The sequence below is a fragment of the Euleptes europaea genome, chromosome 4 (assembly GCF_029931775.1).
Source record: "Euleptes europaea isolate rEulEur1 chromosome 4, rEulEur1.hap1, whole genome shotgun sequence".
Lineage (NCBI taxonomy): Eukaryota > Metazoa > Chordata > Lepidosauria > Squamata > Sphaerodactylidae > Euleptes > Euleptes europaea.
Window position 1 is genome coordinate 101,238,163 of NC_079315.1, and position 20,020 is coordinate 101,258,182.

General features: G+C 44.2%; 1 protein-coding gene across 1 annotated transcript in view; it reads left to right on the forward strand.

The window, feature by feature from the left end:
* The window catches only part of HCN1 (hyperpolarization activated cyclic nucleotide gated potassium channel 1), a 234,958-nt gene extending 215,274 nt beyond the window's left edge, over window positions 1–19,684 (forward strand). The window contains exons 7-8 of the mRNA XM_056848743.1: window positions 13,324–13,488; window positions 18,748–19,684. Coding sequence (XP_056704721.1) covers window positions 13,324–13,488; window positions 18,748–19,610 — 1,028 coding nt within the window. The 3' untranslated portion in view covers window positions 19,611–19,684. The remainder of the gene's footprint in view (window positions 1–13,323; window positions 13,489–18,747) is intronic.
* Window positions 19,685–20,020: the final 336 nt, after the last annotated feature.

Genomic DNA, 20,020 nt, shown 5'->3' on the forward strand with positions numbered 1-20,020 from the left:
TAGGCCATGATGCCCACTTCAATATTTCTGTTGAATTGACTAAGCAATATATCCATGAAGAAGAACTGTATAAGCCAGAATGTGTTGGGTTTATATATTTTTGGGACTGCATGCTTTGAATATTCTGTTTTGCTTCAATGATTGGACATGTAGCACTCCAACCAGAAGGTGAGCACTACTGCTTAGCATTCTGCATGCTACCATCTTGCTGTTTTGTTCTGAGATGGTGTCAGCTCAGCCAGATCCTAATATACCTGCTTTCTCTTTTTAAGCACATATTACAGCACCTATGTTCTAGTTACAGCTTCTGTAGTTCATTTATGATTTTTGTGTACATTCAGTAAAATTAAAAAATGATTAGACAGATTTAAAGCAGTTTTAGGAACATACGAAATGCCATGCTGGATCAGACCAAGGCCCAATAAGTCCAGCAAGTCTGTTCACACAGTGGCCAACAAATTAGACATTATTTTAAAAGCCAGCCCATATTGCCGTGGAGAAATCAAAACAGTCTATGAAAAATAAAATATGGCAGGAGAAAATAGCAGCTTCCGAGGGTGGACTCTATGGGATCATATCCCTTGCTGAACTCTCTCTCCTCCCCAAACTCCACTGTCCCCAGTCACCGTCCCAAATCCCCAGGAATTTCCCAAGCTAGAGTTGGCAACCCTATGCCGAGGATTAGTTGGCATCCTCAAAACTAAATCACCACAAGATGCAGCATGGTGTAGTGGTTAGGAGTGGTGGACTCTAATCTGGAGAGCCGAATTTGATTCCCTGCTCCTCCACATCAGCAGCAGACTCTAATCTGGTGAACTGGGTTGGTTTCCCAATTCCTACACACGGAGCCAGCTGGGTGAACTTGGGCTACTCACAGCTCTCTTAGAGCTCTCTCAGCCCCACCTACCTCACAAGAGGTCTGTGGAAGGGAGAGGAAGGGAAGGCGATTGTAAGCTGGTTTGAGACTCCTTAAAAGGTAGAGAAAGTCAGCATATAAAAACCAACTCTTCTTCTTCTAAAAGAAAATCTCAGCACTTGTTTGAATTTCTGAACATGTATAAATTGAGTCTTTTCCATATGCACGCATAACAGGTGCCAAGACTCTCTTCTATTAAGACAACTACAGATGTGTCTGTTCCAACAATATGTTTCACCCAACATGTCTGCCAGCCTTCAATTAGGAAAATTTAACAAATTAAGCAACAGAGTCTGCTTTGGGACTTAGTGGCAAACGGAGAGCATGCGGATTGTTTATTTTCATGCATTGCAGAACTAAAACTGAACACCACAATCCACAAACTATTTAAGCCGACAGACTTGGCCAAGAAGTTGGTTTTGTTTTTTTCTCATCCCAGAAATGGTATGTGGGTTGCAGCTGTGCTGTCTTGCATATTTCCTGGATGTGGTGGAAGCTGACTAAGCAAAATAGTATAAACATTTTCATCTTCCTCTCCCAGCAGCCTTCATTTCACTGAGAATGCCCCTCAATGTGTCTTGGCTCAGTAACACCAAACAGCTTTAAATTCAGGAGGATGCTCTCAGTTGAGACTGTCAATAGGATGTAGAGAAGAAGACTTGAGAAAAGCTGGTCCCAAGCTAATGAAAAATACAAGAGGACATAGCTGGCTACAAACTGAATAAAGGTTGCCAGTTGTGAGGTGAGGGCAGAAGTTCTGCCAGAATTACAGTAGATCTCCAGAGCACAGGGATCAGTTCCCCTGGAGGAAACAGCAGCTTTAGAGGTGTGGACTCTGTGGAATCATATCCTTGCTGTCCTCTGAGCTTTCCCCAAAAATTTGCCCTCCCCATCCACTACCCCCAAATCTCCAGGAATTTCCGAAGATGGAGCTGGCAAACCTAAACTGAATTCATTAAGACCTTTGAACCTTGTGGAAACAAAATGTAGGAGTCTGGATTGGTCTCTGGGGCAATAAGACCTAACATGTTAATACGGTGACAAGTCCTTCATCCATTTATGTAGCACGATGGGGGGGGGGGAAATCTGTATGCCTGAAGTTTTATTCTTACTGTTTTAAAATCCTCTTTGATCTCTAATGAAATGGTTGGCAAGAAAAATGGTCAATCAGCATAGAATCATAGAGTTGGAAGGGACCACCAGGGTCATCTAGTCCAACCCCCTGCACGATGCTGGAAATTTACAACTACCCCCCCACATGCCCAGTGACCCCAACCCTTCCCCCGCCATGCAGGATCCCACAATCAAAGCACTCCCGACAGATGGCAATCCAGCCTCTGCTTAAAGACCTCCAAAGATGGGGGCTCCACCCTCCGAGGCAGTGCATTCCACCATTGAACAGCCCTCACCGTCAGAAAGTTCTTCCTAATGTTTAGGTGGAATCGCATTTCTATTAGTTTAAATCCATTACTCCATGTCCTAGTCTCTAGAGCAACAGAGAACAAGCTAGTTCCCTCATCAACATGACAACCCTTCAAATATTTAAACATGGCTATCATGTCTCCCCTCAACCATCTCTTCTCCAAACTGAACAAACCCAACTCCCCAAGCCTCTCCTCATAGGGCATGGATTCCTTACCTCTGACCATTCTGCAGTATAAATAATAAAATGTAATGATTTCCTAGTTTGGCTTTTAAAAAAAGAAGAAGATGGAAACTTCCCTGTTTCCTAGTAGTGTACATTTCAGCCAATGAGAAGGCAAAACGTGCCTATTCGAAAGGTAAAGTGCACCGAGCCTTTTGCTTCCTCCTTTTGATGAAAGCTACCATATGGCCTAGATAGCAGCTTGCCCGTTTAGACAGCAACATAATATGCCTGGTACGTGATGAAACACCCACTTCCCACTGAGAAATTTAAGCTGAAGTCTGCTTTCCTCAGCTGGAAGGATATAATTCATTATGGGTTTTTTAATCTGCAATTCTGTAGCAGATGATGAAAAGGCCTGGCTTGGCTTGGCCCTGGCAGTGCTAGAAGAACAGAATTTCTCACACAAATGTGCAAGAGACTGGCCGATCCATGCAGAAGTTCAGTTATGTTTTATCTGAATGCTGCAGAGCAATCTTTATGGAAGTGTTTTTTTTTAATCAACAAGCCATTATTTTTTAAAACTGTGCTACCAAACAAACCTGATTGTTCATAACTGCACAAGATTGTGAAACAACCCCCCCCCCAAAAAGCATCTTAAGTTCCTTCTTTAGGAAACATGATCTGTGACAGATTTGGTGCACAAGGTGTTCCGAATGTTCTGGGTTGTGATGTCCTGTTTTCAGAGCTCCCCTTCACAATTTGGCATGGCTTGTCCACTAACAATGAACTCTAATTAATGGGAAATCAAGGCCAGCTAGAGATAGCATACCTGTTTTGCTGGCTGAGGGCTGAAACGCTTTTGGACTTTGCCAGAAGGGAAATTCTGTTTTTAGTTTGGGCTGAGAGAAAACGAGTTTCAGTTTGAAGCCTGGCTGGCGAGAAGCAGCTTTGAAAGGGGGCAAACTTGCCTCTATTTTGAGTAGTGCATATTTCAGGCAATGGAAGTGCAAAACTGTAGCTCTATAGATCAAGATCAAATTTATGTTGTGGTCACAGACCTTGACAATCCAACTACACCCTAAAAAAAATTCAACCCACAGCATGTATTGATCCAATATCACAATAACGTCTACTACTACACATTGAGATAAAACAATAAAGACTCCCCCCATTAAAATCATTGTGTACCATATAAAGCCATTATATTACCTGTATCAGGCCTATTAAAACTTTTCCTTAGTTTAAATGCTATAATGAAAAAAGAGGCCGCTCTCTGTGTAATAGGTAAATTTACATCAGCCAGCAAGAATCTTACTCACGCTTCTTCTGAGAGAGACCAGCACCTGTGGTACGCACTGGATCAATCTAGGTCGTATCGTGGTGTACAGGGCACAGTGGAAAAGAACATGTGGCAGGTCTTCTACCTGGTCAGCAGAACAGGGGCAAAACCATATGGAATAAGACCATATCTACCATGAATAACATCTGATGGAAGCACTTGTAAACCGGGCCACTGTAAAGGTTCTACCAACTCCTTAAGGTAATTAGAGGGGGCTTTGTTCTGTTTAAACTCTGTGTGTGTGTGTGTGTGTGTGTGTGTGTGTGTGTGTGTGTGTGTGTGTGTGTGTGTGTGTGTGAAATGCCGTCAAGTCGCTTCCGACTCATGGCGACCCTATGAATCAAAGTCCTCCAAAATGTCCTATCTTTAACAGCCTCTCTCAGGCCTTGCAAATTGAGGGCCGTGGCTTCCTTTATAGAGTCAGTCCATCTCTTGTTGGGTCTTCCTCTTTTCCTGCTGCCTTCAACTTTCCCTAGCATGATTGCCTTTTCCAGTGATTCTTGTCTTCTCATAATGTGACCTAAATACGACAGCCTCAGTTTAGTCATTTTAGCTTCTAGTGTCAGTTCAGGCTTGATTTGATCTATAACCCACTGATTTCTTTTTTTGGCAGTCCATGGTATCTGTAACCCTCTCCTCCAACACAACATTTCAAAGGAATCTACTTTCTTCCTATCAGCTTTCTTCATTGTCCAGCTTCCATACCCACATATAGTAATAGGGAATACGATGGCATGAATTAACTTAATCTGTTTAAACTATAGCTCTATAAATGTGTGCCTGGTTTGTTTTTAGGGACTGCTTTGCTGTTCAGGGACGTAGGGAACATGAAACACAGTGATAAAGGTTCATGTTTTCCCTTTATTAAACCTGAAACAACGTTGAATTGCCTGGCCACTTGCATTCTAAGATATCACGAATCCGCCTCTCACTGTTTGTCATTTCCAAACGAGAATGAGATACCAACTGTGCTGCATGTGGCCAGATTGTCACTAGACTTTTCATTCACCTTTCAGTCCTGCATCCACATTATCGCCAGAAGGCAACTGCATGCTGGTTATGTTGCTCGCTGATTTTCAGATTTTAATCTAATATTGACATGATGCTGCAAGTTAAGTAATAACGTCGAGAAGCGTAATTTTATATGGGCAATTATGTGGCAGTAATTGGATCAGTGTGGCATTGTCAGCCAGGTATTACGATAATTCTCAGTGCGGCTGATTCTCAGAAAGGGTTGTAGAAATGGGGGAGAAAAGAGAGGCTCACTCCTGTTCCAGAGAACCACATGAATATCCTTCGCAAATGTTTCAGGTGGTGGCTTCAAATAGATACTGATCTGCTGAGTCTCAAAGCTCCCTTTGTGAGTTGTGAGTAAAGGGAGGCTCCATATTCAGAAGGCCTTGGCTTCTATGCCCTATTTATTGATCCTCCAGGTAGGGTTGCCAGGTCCCTCTTCACCACTGGCAGGAGGTTTTTAGGGCAGAGCCTGAGGAGGGCGGGGTTTGGGGAGGGGAGGGACTTCAATGCCATAGAGTCCAATTACCAAAGTGGCCATTTTCTCCAGGTGAACTGATCCCTATTGGCTGGAGATCAGTTGTAATAGCAGGAGATCTCCAGCCGCCACCTGGAGGTTGGCAACCCTTCCTCCAGGGCAACTGGTTGGCTGCTATGGGAAATGGTATACTGAAGTAGATGGACCACTGGTCCGATCCATCAGGGCTCCTCTTATGCTCTTGTGATGGTATTGAAGGAAGGATTAGGCAATTGGATTTGGCCTCAAAATGTGAATGCCTTGCCCTGACCAACGTGAGCTGGAGTACACTTTGCTTACTATCCTCTGAGCAGTTTTAGGATGCTCAAATCTCACTAAAGTCAATCTTTTTCTGGAGTCTTTTTGACACTTCCAGGATATTTTCTTCCCTGCAGCAGTTCGTGTCAAGAAAGAAGAACAAATGTAACATTAGGGCTCTAGAAAAATATTCTGCACTGTTCATAAATCTGTTGAATGCTATGTAGATACATACCCCAAAGCTTGGTGTGTATGTAGATTAATGACCACACAGGTTAATTCTACTTTCCATGGCTGGGTATTCATGGTAACTAGGTTGCATTGGAGATACATGGTACCATCTGTTTGACTTTTCCATTTAATTAAAGCTGTAATTGTTATACAATATTTGGCCTGCAGATATAAATTGATGTTTTAAGCATTGACTTGGTGCCTTTCGATTTCCCTGTGCTTAGGGTAGTCAGTTACTGGCCTTCTTTTAAAAAAAACATTTGTGGGAACAATTGTTCCAAAAGGCCAAGCAATTCAAGGAAACCTGCAGAAGGGAATGATGTGAATAATTTTAATTAGGGTGAAGTCCATTTTTGTGTGTGTTTCAGTTTTTGTGTCAGAATTCTCATGCTTGATAAGGGAGAACCTTTTTGTGGAACAGGCTAAACAAATCACACACAACAAATCACACAAAATCAAAAGAATTTTTTTTCATGCATATTCATTAGAAGTCAGACTGAGGAGTGCAAAGACTCCTCATAGCTCTAGAAAACAGTGGGTTGGATCCAGCCAGCTTTTTCACTCACACTGTGGAGAGGATGGTGACTTATTAACAGGGGAAGCAGAAAAGGCAGAATTACTTAACTCGTTTTTTGCATCAGTCTTCTCCCAAAAGGGGAATAGTGCTAAACCTGGGAATAATGGAGCAGAGGATGCAATAGGGAAATTACAGCATAGTATAGACACTGAGATAGTACAGGAATACCTGGCTACTCTTGATGAATTCAAGTCTCCGGGGCCAGACGAACAGCATCCAAGGGTGTTAAAAGAACTGGCTGAAGTGATTTCAGAACCACTGGCAATAATCTTTGAGAATTCCTGGAGAACAGGAGAAGTTCCAGCAGACTGGAGGAGGGCAAATGTGGTCCCCATCTTTAAAAAGGGGGGGGGAGAAATCCCAAACAATTATCGCCCAGTCAGCCTGACATCAATACCAGGTAAAATACTAGAACAGATAATTAAACAGATGGTCTGTAAGCACTTAGAAAGAAATGCCGTGCTCACTGACAGTCAATATGGGTTTCTCAAAAACAGGTCATGCAAACTAATCTCATATCTTTTTTTAATTCACAGTGGGTAGCCGTGTTAGTCTGTTTGCAGTAGTCAAAAAGGGCAAGAGTCCAGTAGCACCTTAAAGACTAACAAAAATATTTTCTGGTAGGGTACGAGCTTTCGTGAGCCACAGCTCACTTCTTCAGATACAGGTAGACCAATGGATTCACATTCTAGCTGTATCTGAAGAAGTGAGCTGTGGCTCACGAAAGCTCGTACCCTACCAGAAAATATTTTTGTTAGTCTTTAAGGTGCTACTGGACTCTTGCCCTTTTTGACTATCTTTTTTTAAAAGAGTGACAAGTATGGTAGATGAAGGGAATGCTGTAGATGTAGTGTATCTTGATTTCAGTAAAGCCTTTGATAAAGTCCCCCATGATCTTCTTGAAACAAAGCTAGTAAAATGTGGGCTGGACACTGCTACTGTTAGGTGGATTGGTAATTGGTTGAACAACTGAACCCAAAGGGTGCTCATTAATGGCACAACTTCATCCTGGAGAGGAGTGACCAGTGGGATACCACAGGGGTCTGCCTTGGGACCAGTACTGTTTAATATTTTTATAAATGACTTCGATGATGGAATAGAGAGCATGCTAATCAAATTTGCAGATGACACCAAGTTAGGAGGGGTAGTTAATACCCCAGAGGGTAGGGTCAGAGTTCAGAATGACCTCGATAGACTGGAGAGCTGGGCCATGAGCAATAAAATTGATTTCAATAGGGAGAAGTGTAAAGTACTTCACCTAGGCAGAAACAACATAAGGCACAGGTACAGGATGGGAGAGAGTTGGCTTGACAACAGTACATGTGAAAGAGATCTGGGAGTCTTAGTGGACCACAAACTGAACATGAGTTAACAGTGTGATATGGCGGCTAAGAAGGCCAATGCAATTCTGGGCTGCATCAATAGGAGTATTGTGTCTAGATCTAGACACAATTATTACTTCTCTTGAATACTACCACTGTATTCTGCATTGGTCAGACCTCACTTGGAATACTGTGTCCAGTTTTGGGCTCCACAATTTAAGAAGGATTTTGACAAGTTGGAGCATGTCTAGAGGTCTGGAATCCAAGCCCTATGAGGAGAGACTTAGGGAGTTGGGTTTGTTTAGTTTGGAGAAGAGAAGGTTGAGGGGAGACATGATAGCCATGTTTAAATATTTGAAGGGATGTCATGTTGATGAGGGAACTAGCTTGTTCTCTGTTGCTCCAGAGACTAGGACGCGGAGTAATGGATTTAAACTAATAGAAAAGCAATTCCACCTAAACATTAGGAAGAACTTTCTGACGGTGAGGGCTGTTTGATGGTGGAATGTGCTGCCTCGCAGGGTGGTGGAGTCCCCATCTTTGGAGGTCTTTAAGCAGAGGCTGTATGGCCATCTGTTGGGAGTTCTTTGATTGTGGGATCCTGCATGGTGGAGGGAGGGTTGGGGTCACTGGGGATGTGAAGGGAGTTAGTTGTTAATTTCCTGCATTGTGCAGGGGGTTGGACTAGATAACCCTAGTGGTGCCTTCCAACTCTATGATTCTATGATTCTATGTCCCAATCCCCATTTTTAATAGCCTCTATGCCACAGGACTTTTATCTATGACCTGCCTCCCTTTATCACCAGTGGAAAAATGGGTTGGATCCAACCCAGAACCTTTCTGCCTATCTCAAGGAAGCTCCTCAAGGAAGCTCCTGCTCCTGACAAAGTTAAAAGTTAGATACAGCATATTTTCTCCATAATCCCTTCTTCCAACCTATATGACTGCAGGCAAATATGGGAATAAGAAGGCTAAGCTAGAGCTTTTGTTCACATGTGGGCTGGGAAGAGACCTACAGAATATCTGCCTAAGCTGTAGATCAACACATTTGGGAAGTTTACTGCTATCTTTTGATGAGGTGAGGGCCCTGCAGTCAGTGCATGGGGAACAATGAAAACAGTTGGCTAGTAAGTTGGCCAGTAGTTCAGTAGAACAAGGGGAAATGGAAGATGTGAATGGTCTCCTCAAGACACAACTGTCTTTTAGATTCTTGCCCCCAATAAGATGGAAAAGGAGAGAGGCAACCAGGCCAGAATCCACACCTTCCATTCCAAAGACTAGTACTTTGCTCACACAGCCATAGCATCAAAAAGAGAGAAGCAGTTTACTTCTGGGGTTGCACAGTTGTCTCGCTCCCAAGGTTTGGGAGCTTCCTTAAGCTTGCCACATGGTCTAGCTCTATAGTGGACAGACACTTGGAGTAGTAGGGCCAAATCACACATGATGCAGGGCATCCATTAACTGGATCTGCACACATGTATTTTAGTTCCCAAAAATGGAGGATGAGGGTGTTAACTCTTGCTGTTTTCCCAACTGGAATTTAGCACTGAACTGCTTTAAGAATTTAATAAATAATTCAATAACAATTCCAGAAGCCTGGCGTCAGGAAATATCCCCAATCGGAGAAACAACACAAAGGAAGTTAAGCTCCCCGTCCTCAGTACTGTGACCCCAATGTGTATCATCCCACCCACCGCCACCTGCCCCCAGCTGCTTTTGGCCTATGAAATACATATCTTGGGATCCTGTCACAGTTCCCTAGTACCTCACATTATTTGACCCTTAATAACCAGCTTTTGAGTGCTTTCAAAAACTACTTTCTGGTGTCTAGGATACGAGGGGGGAAAGACAAAATTTCAAGGAGGTAATTAAATGCACACCAGAGAGAGGGGGGAGAGGGAGAGAATAACCAGTCAGGGGCAATGCTAATGTAATTTATTTACATTTCTGTGCTCAACCAAAACTGCTACAGAAACAAATGCTACCATAGCAATATCAACAGATGCTCCTACAGCATCCCTGGAAATATTGCTATAATGCTCCTGCATTAGCTGGGCGCAGAAGGTACTGATCAGCATGCTGCTGCAGCCAACAAACCCAACAAATCCAACTAAGTACAAATATACCCTTCAAAAGCATCTTGCAATGGATAGGACAACTCCTCTCCCTGCGCATGGCAACATGGAGCTGCAGGTAGGAGGCCTTCATAGAGAACCCAGATGCTTTGCAGGAAAAATGGTTTGGGTCCTAGTGTGGGAACGGTGCCTCCATACAAACATCATAACACATTACAGGCTATATTGGTACTGCTATCTTGTGATGAGGTGAGGGCCCTGCAGTCAGTGCATGGGGAACAATGAAAACAGTTGGCTAGTAAGTTGGCCAGTAGTTCAGTAGAACAAGGGGAAATGGAAGATGTGAATGGTCTCCTCAAGACACAACTGTCTTTTAGATTCTTGCCCCCAATAAGATGGAAAAGGAGAGAGGCAACCAGGCCAGAATCCACACCTTCCATTCCAAAGACTAGTACTTTGCTCACACAGCCATAGCATCAAAAAGAGAGAAGCAGTCACGTTCACGGAGGACATTCACCTCTGCTCACTCCCACCTGTATGGCAGCACTCAGCCCAGTCAAAAGGGATCTCTTTTGCACCTGTAGTTAAGTGGAACAGCACAGACTATTACAAGACGCCTCAGGTTCAGTCCTTGGCTGCAGACTCCTGGGAAAAGATCCAATCACACACCTGAGACAGAGCCTTCATAAGCAGTTAGAGCAATGACCTATCCTCTGGACCAGTTCCTGTCCTGATTAGAATGGTTGTCACTGTCTAATGGATCAGCACCTCTTGTCAGTCTCTCACACCCAAACTAGAAGAAGAAGGACAGTTGGTTTTTATATGCCGACTTTCTCTACCACTTAAGGGAGAATCAAACCGGCTTACAATCACCTTCCCTTCCCCTCCCCACAACAGACACCCTGGGAGGTAGGTGGCCCTGAGAGAGTGTGACTTGCCCAAGGTCACCCAGCTGGCTTCATGTGGAGGAGTGGGGATCCCAACCCAGTTCACCAGATTAGCCTCCGCTGCTCAAGTGGAGGAGTGGGGAATCAAACCCGGTTCTCCAGATTAGAATCCACCACTCCAAAGCACTGCTCTTAACCACTACACCATGCTGGCTCTCTGCCCTAAGGAAGCTCTTTATTAGGTGGGCTGAGGTTGGGTCAGGGAGGAAGAGCCAGACTTCTCCCACACTGTCAGAATAGAGGAGGGTGGCTGGAGAGAGAGGGCCCAAGGGTGCTGTAAACCCCCTCCTCTCCATATTCTGGCACCTGCATCAAGGCCAGCTGGGGAAAAGGAGTTGTCCTGGAGGGTCCAATGTCCCCAGACCCCAATCCAATGGAGGAAGAACCAGACAGAAATATTGGGGAAATGGTCAGGACTGATGGGGAATCATTGGGGAGATGGTGAGGAATGATGGAAGGCAACTACAATGTAATGATCCATTAGGGATTCTTGAGTAGGTAAAAATGAGAAAGACTGTAATGGGCAGAGATAGCCAGCCCCTTAAAAACATGTTCCTCAGCCAAAGGCCCATGGAGAAAAGGTGGTCTTCATTTGCTTTCTACTAATAAACAATAATGGGACCAAATGTACAGTCCAGGGGAAGGGGTGCCAAACTCTCAATACTAAATTTCTATTGATTTCAGACCACCCTTTCCCCTTATGTCATGCTGCATCCTGGTCAGAAGAGAAACTAACTCCTAAGTGAGCATAGATTCCCACTATAACCCAGGACTTTCCCATCATGCTTCCAACTTGGCTCAGTTTCCCTTTTCCCTTTTGCCACTGACATATTCTATTGATATACTGTCCCCACCCACATACGTAGCATTCTGTCCCACTACTGTAAGGGTTTCTTCCAGCAAGTACAATTTGAGGAAAGCATCATTCTCCTTTTAGCTAGTGAATTACTTCTATTACATCAACAGTAATTTGCTCTCCATTTTACTGCCTTTTAGTGGAGCAAGCTTTTAAGAGGTTTCTTAGGAAACTGAAAGGATTTCTGAGTTGCCATCATTTTCCTCCTCTCTTGCAGCAAAATCTCTTCCCCTTTTTACACTAGCAGAGGGTGGCCATAAATATAACACTGAACAGCATTGGTCTCCAGGGACTAGGCTGCCTGCCATCAATGGCATAGGGCATGTGAGTCAGTGGTTCTTCATGGCCTCGTTTCCGTTACAGGAGTTCCCAGCATGACACTTGATGCTAACCCCAAGTTAATTTATTGTGCTCAATCTATTAATGGTTTAACCTCCTAGTATCTTGGATTTTATTGACGGGGCCCTGTTCCCACTGGCACATTCATCTGCTCTAACAGGGTTTATTGCTATCAGTACCTCAATGAAAGTAACATCGACACTTGTAGTGATGCTAATTCAGAAGACTTCTTTCTCAATGTTGACAACAGTTCTAATTGACACATAAGGTAATATGACAGTTCCTAGCAAATACCTCGACGTATTTAGTGATTATATTTTTAATCTCTAGCAAATATGTTTATATCATAAGGGCTGGTACAAATGTTGAAGCTTGGAGGTCAGGTTGGTATCCTTTGAAAAAATATCTTCATATTACTCTGATGACCCAGGTTAGTGCACGCCAATAAACAATTCAGGCAGCTGCCTCATGTGGTAGAATTCAAGAGTAGTGATGAACAGTGATGGCCACTTGCATAGATAGGAGATTAGACAGATTCATAGAGAGGAGCTCCATCAGCAGGCACTATCCACGGTGACTAAAGGAAACTTCCGTATGTAAACTTCTTAAACTCAGTGCTAGGAAGCCACATCGAGAAAGGGCCTTCACTCTGTTTGTTGGCCCTCTAGGGCAACAAACTGGTTGTCTGTTTTAAGAAATGGGATACTGGACTAGATGGAACGTTGGTCTGATCTAGCAAGGTTCTTCTTAAGAAGAACCAAACTGAGGAGGGAACACAATTTCCCCTCTCCCAGAGGCTGGGGCAAGTGACATCTGTGTTGTGTTTCCTTCTCTTCTTCAGTACCACACATCAACTGTTTTCTTGTATGGAGCAGAATAAGAGGTATAGTTGGGGAAACATTTGTGAGGACACCATTGCCCCAACGCTATAGGGGAGGTGAGATGATGAATGTTCAGCTAGGGCAGCAAAATAGCTTCAGACCAGCCCTAGATGGTTCTTTTGTAGAATCCTCACCAATAGATGGCAGTTAGTAAGAAAATAGCTTGAAAACATCTGATGGTCACAGGATTCATCACAAGTAACCTAGATTCTGTGCAAGTATTCATGATATCAGTGTTGTGATACTGTTTCTGTGTTCTGGGAAGGAAAAAAAACTTGAAAAGTGCATATTGAAAAGATAAATTAAGTCATCCCATTGACTAAACTCATGTTTCCCTTAAAAACATGGGAAATACCACAACAGGGTTTAAATGGTTGCTTCCTGCACTGGCTAGCCTTTCAGTATCCATATCTAACTGTTCTTCCATTTTCCTTTCTGTGTTCTTTCCTTTTCTGTACTCCAGAGATCTGTCTTTTGACCAAAGGCCGCCGCACTGCCAGCGTACGAGCTGATACATACTGCCGATTGTATTCTCTTTCTGTGGACAATTTTAATGAAGTTCTGGAAGAATACCCCATGATGAGAAGAGCATTTGAAACAGTAGCCATTGACAGATTGGACAGGATAGGTATGTTATTTTAATCTTCTCAACCGAACACAGTCCTATGCAGTGTTTTTGTTTTGTATATTAAAAAAAAGAGGTGCTGGTATTTATATAAAAATTTGCACTGATTCCACCAATTCACCCCTCAGGACATGGGAGACCCCCCTCCCCCAAAAAAGGTTCCAGTAGTACTGGTGAGTACCACACCAAAAAAAGCCCTGATCCTATTTCCTTTGGGTTATGGAAAGAAAAGTGTTGTACCTAACAATGTAAATGAATGTACTGAATTTCTGTAGATATGGTTTAATTTTCCCCCCTACCTTTTCAGTCAGTTGCTAAAGCTTCCCAGACCCCTAGGTATGTGAGATCCGTATTTGGGGGAGCAACCACCAATTTCTTTTCATTTGATAGTCACATTTCTTAGTCTAAATGCAGGCCATTAAGAGCACCTTAAATTATGTACTCTGGAAAATAATAGGAATATGGTGTAAAATTAGGGTTGCCAATCTCCAGGTGGTGGCAGGAGATCTCCTGCTATTACAACTGATCTCCAGCCGATGGAGAAAAGGTGATCTCACCTGGAGAAAATGGCCACTTTGGCAATTGAACTCTATGGCATTGAAGTCCCTCCCCTCCCCAAACCCCGCCCTCCTCAGGCTCTGCCCCCAAAACCTACTGCCAGTGGCGAAGAGGGACCTGGCAACCCTATGTAAAATCCTGTGCACTGGCACAGTAAACACCTAGAATCCTGTCTCATTCTACCAGAAAGCCAACAGCTTTTTCTGAAGAATCATTAGTCTGACTCATGTGTGGAGCTTTGACCCTGAGATTGCTATCTGAATCATCTGAGATTTATGCATCTAACAAGTACTGCCATGCTTTTCACTACTGGCTCTTCCACATTCAGGCCCAGCAATCAGCCAAGGTTATTTCCATTTATGACATATGTTTCTGTCCCTCCCACAGTAGTGGGTCTTCCAACCAGGATTATATCAGTTTTAGTAATGGGTAAGCTCTTCCCATCATATGTCCTAATTGGGTTGCCAGTAAAAATCAGCAGTGTCAGACACTTTCCAAAAATGCTCTCTCTCTCATTTATTTATGAGACTTATATTGTCTTACAATATAAAAATGAGCTTCTGCACATGCTCAGAATGCGCTAGCATTTATGTCTGTTGTTAGTCTGAGTCGTACACACAAGGTAGTTGTAGCTCCAGACTACACACACATACCACAATTGGGGACTTTTAAGGCTTGACAGTATGGAGGGCAGATTCAAGGATGTCCCAGACCCTTAGGGAAAAAGAAGTCATGCAGTCTCTGAGCTTGAATGACCCAAACACTGGAAAGTTTAGTTTTTCACTCCCAGATAATAATATTATGGAGGCTTTATTTTTTTCCTTTTCTTTTCCCCTTGTGTGGCCTTTATTTCCTTGAACCTTTAGGCTCACACTGAGCCAACAAAAATGTTGCTCCACAAAGCTTCAGAAGCAATATTTTGGGACCAAAAAAGCACCAGCTTGCTCACAGTATGGTAGAACCTAAAAAATCTTCCTTGGCAGAGTGCTTGCCCATCACTTTTGGGGGCTAGTGTCCATATTTTCCAACTGTAAGCAGACTGAGCATAGAACTAAAGGCACATTCTGAGCATGTGCAGAAGCTCATTTTACATTGCAAACTAACTCAGAACATATCGTTAACAATAAGAATGATTATTTGAGCACTACAAGTTAGGCAAGTTTTCATTCCAAGCCAGGAAACCGCAAGTTTCGTCAACCTCACTGTTCAGTTTATTTGAATTAGGCCATCCTCCTCTAGTCTCTGGCCATAGCTAGATGCTTAGTAAGCACTAAGAAATAGAAGTAGCTGCTCTCAGCATACCAATAAATCTTTTCCCCTTTCCCAAGAGTCCTAAAGTTGTTCGCAATTGCAAAACACCCTTGTGAGCCACTGTACCACATTACCACTGGCAGCTGCTGTTCCAGTGGTATTTGCTGCTGTTCCTGCATTGGCATGAGAAGGAGGGAGATCTGCCCTTTGTTCTCCCCTTATCCTCCCTGGTGGCCTGGGGTGGGGGGAGAACTACCTTTCCCAGGCTCCCTTGAGATAGCCGCATTCAAAGTGGCAGGGAGAGGGAGAAGGTCAAGACAGAATGAGACTTCCTTCCCTTCCCTGCCACTATTAGCACCACAGCCCCAGAGAGGAGCAGGAGAAGAAAAGGAGAGGCCAACTGTTCTTCCTTCATGTTACCAATGCTGGAGCAGCAACAGGAACCAGACAAGTGGGTAGAAGTGGGAGGGAGAAGAATTCAGCAGTCTTAATGTTGATAGGGTTGCCAGCTCGTCATTGGCAACCTTTGGGAACTTTCCAGGGGCGGAGTGCTGGAAAATGGTATTGCTGTCATTGTGAGGTCATTTCCAGGCAAAATACCTAGAAGACCCCTCAACACTCTAGGTAAACACCATAGAGATCAGTGGCATTCTTAGAGCCTCGCACTAGGAGCCTCGCACTTCTAGAATTTTGCCTGGAAATGACATCATGGTGTCAGATACACCATTCCCCCCTTTCTCCCTCCCACTGCCACATTGATTGGTGGAGAAGAAGAGTTGGTTTTTATATGCCAGTGCTCTCTACCACTTAAGGAAGCATCAAACTGGCTTACAATCACATTCCCTTCCCTTCTCCACAACAGACACCCTGTGAGGTAGGTGGCGCTGAGAGAGCTCTAAGAGAGCTGTGACTAGTCCAAGGTCACCTAGCTGGCTTCATGTGTAGGAGTGGGTAACCAACCTGGTTCACCAGATTATCGTCCGGCGCTCATGTGGAGGAGTGGGGAATCAAACCCGGTTCTCCAGATTAGAGTCCACCACTCCAAATCACCGCTCTTAACCACTATATCATGCTGGAGGGCAATTGGGTATGGCGGCAAGGGATTTCCCATTATCACCTGGGAGCTGGCAACCCTAAATGCTGACCTTGCATTACAAGTGACTGATGAAAGCCCCTAAAATTCATACTCCAGACCAGAGAATAAGAACTGGGCATCACTGTACATATGACCTCTCCCCCTATTATTCCTACTTTTAACATGCAGAACATCCCTGCATCTACCATTTTTTGGGGGGAAGCAAGGTGGTGAGGGGAGTGGTATTCAAAAAGGGATGAAGCCATAAGGGAAGGGAAGGCTATCACACATCCTCCCAGGGCCGTTTTGCAATCATAGCCAGCCCCGTTTCAACCATGAGGGCCAGAAACGTCCAATGAAAAGGGAGCTGAGATTCTAAAGAATTCTGCATGAAGGCAACCACTGAAGACGAGTATTCCTAAATCAAATATTTAAAGTTTTGAAAAGCTCACACTGAAGTTTAAGTAATGCAAAGAGCTTCAAAAAGCTCTTGGGTGCCCCTTGAGGATCTAATTCTGAATGTCATGATTCTGGTTGTTTATTAATCGTATGTGGGTGCTGCCAGCATTCTCAGCAATGCCAGCGCTACACGGATTAGGGCCGGAGAACCTCAAAGCTGGTTTTCTTCCCCAAACGGTGTGCTGTACGACCATTGCTGTCTGTATCTTGGGTCCAGCACACACATTATGGCTGCCGCATCAAGGCTGCTGTTTTTTTTAAAAAAAAAATGGTTCGTGTGGAACGCATCATTGCACGGATTGGCCAGTTTTCTTGATGTCATCACAGACCCTTCTTTGGCTGAAACCTGTGGCCTGGGGACAGTCGCTCAATCCACGTGGTGAACCAATTCAGACAGTGGGCAAGGTAATTCTCCATTTCACCAGCCCCAGCTTACCCAAGTGATTGCCCAGGTTCACAGCGCATGCGTTACCCTCCCTCAGCAGTGCCAGCCCTTGTGGCTATGTAAGCCCAACTAAATAAGAATGCTGTTTTATCCAGACTTCAGATTATTGCAAGGGGTTTGAGATTGCCACACTCATATGGAGATACAAACATTAAGTATGACTGTTTTGTTTGTTTTTTAGGATGTTAGCCACAGCAAAACAAAAACAAAAATGTTACAAGGAGCATTCAAGTTGGGTAGTCGGTAGAATTAACTTTTGGCCAGTGGGTTTGTGAAACCTCTGTTCTATAAGAGGTAGACAAGGTCTTATGTTTGCTTGCAGAGACCCTTATTACACAACCAGGTTCATATTAGTTCAAAGACAGAGAGGAAGATGACCCTTCTCAACCTGGTGGTCGCTGCTTACCGAAGTTTCATAACTGGTTCTAGGCACCATGTTAAATGGGTATACTTGAACACATGAACACATGAAGCTGCCTTATGCTGAATCAGACCCTCGGTCCATCAAAGCCAGTATTGTCTACTCAGACTGGCAGCGGCTCTCCAGGGTCTCAGGCAGAGGTCTTTCACATCACCTACTTGCCGAGTCCCTTTAACTGGAGATGCTGGGGATTGAACCTGGGACCTTTTGCATCCCAAGCAGGTGCTCTACCACTGAGCCACGGCCCCTCCCCTAACTTACATAACATGTTTAGCTTTTATGAAATTGGAACAGCATGGCAAGGAGAAAGATAGACTCTTTAATACGTAGGGTCTCATTGCTGCCTTTCCCTTCCTCTCTATTGTCATTAAATTGACCTTACTAGATGGCAGGGAATATTTGCTCATTAAGAGTCAAAACAGCAGTGGAAGCAAAATGTCTAGTATTTGTAGGCATTTGGTATCAGTCATTGATTACTTTAATAGTTTCTGAGGGTTTCCTCTGATAGTCCTTGGGATGCAATGTTAGTGAAGCCAAAGGGTGACTTGGAACTGGTGAGTTCTGTGTGCAAAAAGATATTCCCCTGGGACCCATGGCAAGGATGGCAATACCCCCCTCCAGTACCAGCTTTTGTATTCACCATTATAGGGTTATCATAAGCATGGGAGTAGACTAGAAGAAAGTGAAGGGATGCACCATAGGGAAGGGATGTGAAGGGAAGTGAGGACACCATAGGGGTGGTCCTTAACCCTGGGGATCTCAGTGCTTTCAGCCATTAAGAAACAAGCTTACCCCTCTCTGCATAGCCTCAGCTTTTCATCTGCCTGGTTCCATCCTCAGTTATATTTCTTGGTCATGCTCAAATGTGACAGGGAACTTGGGAATGCAGAGCAAAGACAGCTAATGATGGTCTTTAATTGTTTTCATCATGACCTTAAATTGCCTCGTAAAATGTTGTTCATGTATCTCTTGCCATGTTGGGAATTTGCTAACTTTGCATGCCATTGTGTCCATTTTTACCACCCCGCCCCTCACGCCCTTCCCCCCCCAAAGGAAAGAAAAATTCGCTTCTCCTGCAGAAATTCCAAAAAGATCTCAATACCGGCGTTTTCAACAACCAAGAGAGTGAAATTTTGAAGCAGATAGTAAAACATGACCGAGAGATGGTGCAGGCTGTTATTCCGATGAACTTACAGCAGATGTCAGCGCTGAATTTGAACACTCCAGCCGCAGCCTCATCGATGCAGATCAGGACACAGTCCCCACCTGTATATTCTGTCCCCAACCTCTCTCATGGGAGCCTGAATTCTCCAACACCAAGCACACAGACGCCCCAGCAAGCTGCCGTTTTCTCTCCCAGCCCCTACCCTTCAGCGGTCTGCAGTCCTCCGGTACAAAGCCCTCTGGCTGGTCGAACTTTTCAATATGCAACACCTACAGCTTCACAGTTGTCGCTACTGCAGCAGCAGCAGCAGCAGCAACCACCACAACCACCACAGCAGCAGTCGTCGCAGCAGCCGCAGCAAATGCCCAGCACCTCACAGAAGAGCGACGTCCACAAGAGCACGCAAGCTCTTCACAATGCTAGTCTGACGAGGGAGGTGAGGCCTCTCTCGGCCTCGCAGCCTTCGTTGCCGCACGAGGTTTCTGCTGTGGTTGCTAGACCTCATCCAACAGTGGGAGAATCATTAGCCTCCATTCCACAGCCGGTCGCAGGTCTCCAAAGCACAGGCATCCAGGCCGGAAGCAAAGGTACGGTGCCGCAACGAGTCGCCCTTTTCCGCCAGATGTCTTCAGGAGCAATTCCGCCTACGCGAGGGGCCACGCCATCCACGGCCACACCACCAAAGGATTCCTCCGCAGTCTTAAACACTGAACTAGAGGGCGATAAACCACGGTTTGCTTCAAACTTATGATCCATGCAGACTTATGAATAAAGCAGAGACATTAACGTAAACTGAGATCACTACCAGGAAACAATGTTATCATATTGTCTGATAGACTCCGGCTGTCTTCTATAAAAGGAAACCTGTATACAAATCTAACTCTTAAATTCGAATGTACAATATAGAGAGACAGACAGACATCCAAAAGTAAAGAGAGATATCTAAATAGCCTCTCATGTCTTCCTTTCTTATAAACCGTTAAACGAGTCTAAAACCGTTGGTTGTAACATGATTTGTTTTTAAACTGCTTCTCTGTTAATAAAGAGATTTCCTGTTCTGATGGAAAATGAAATTCCATGGCAAAAAGACAGTATTATTAACTCCAGGAACTAAGCCACAAATTAAATTAAATCGATACAATACAAGTTTGTATGGTATTA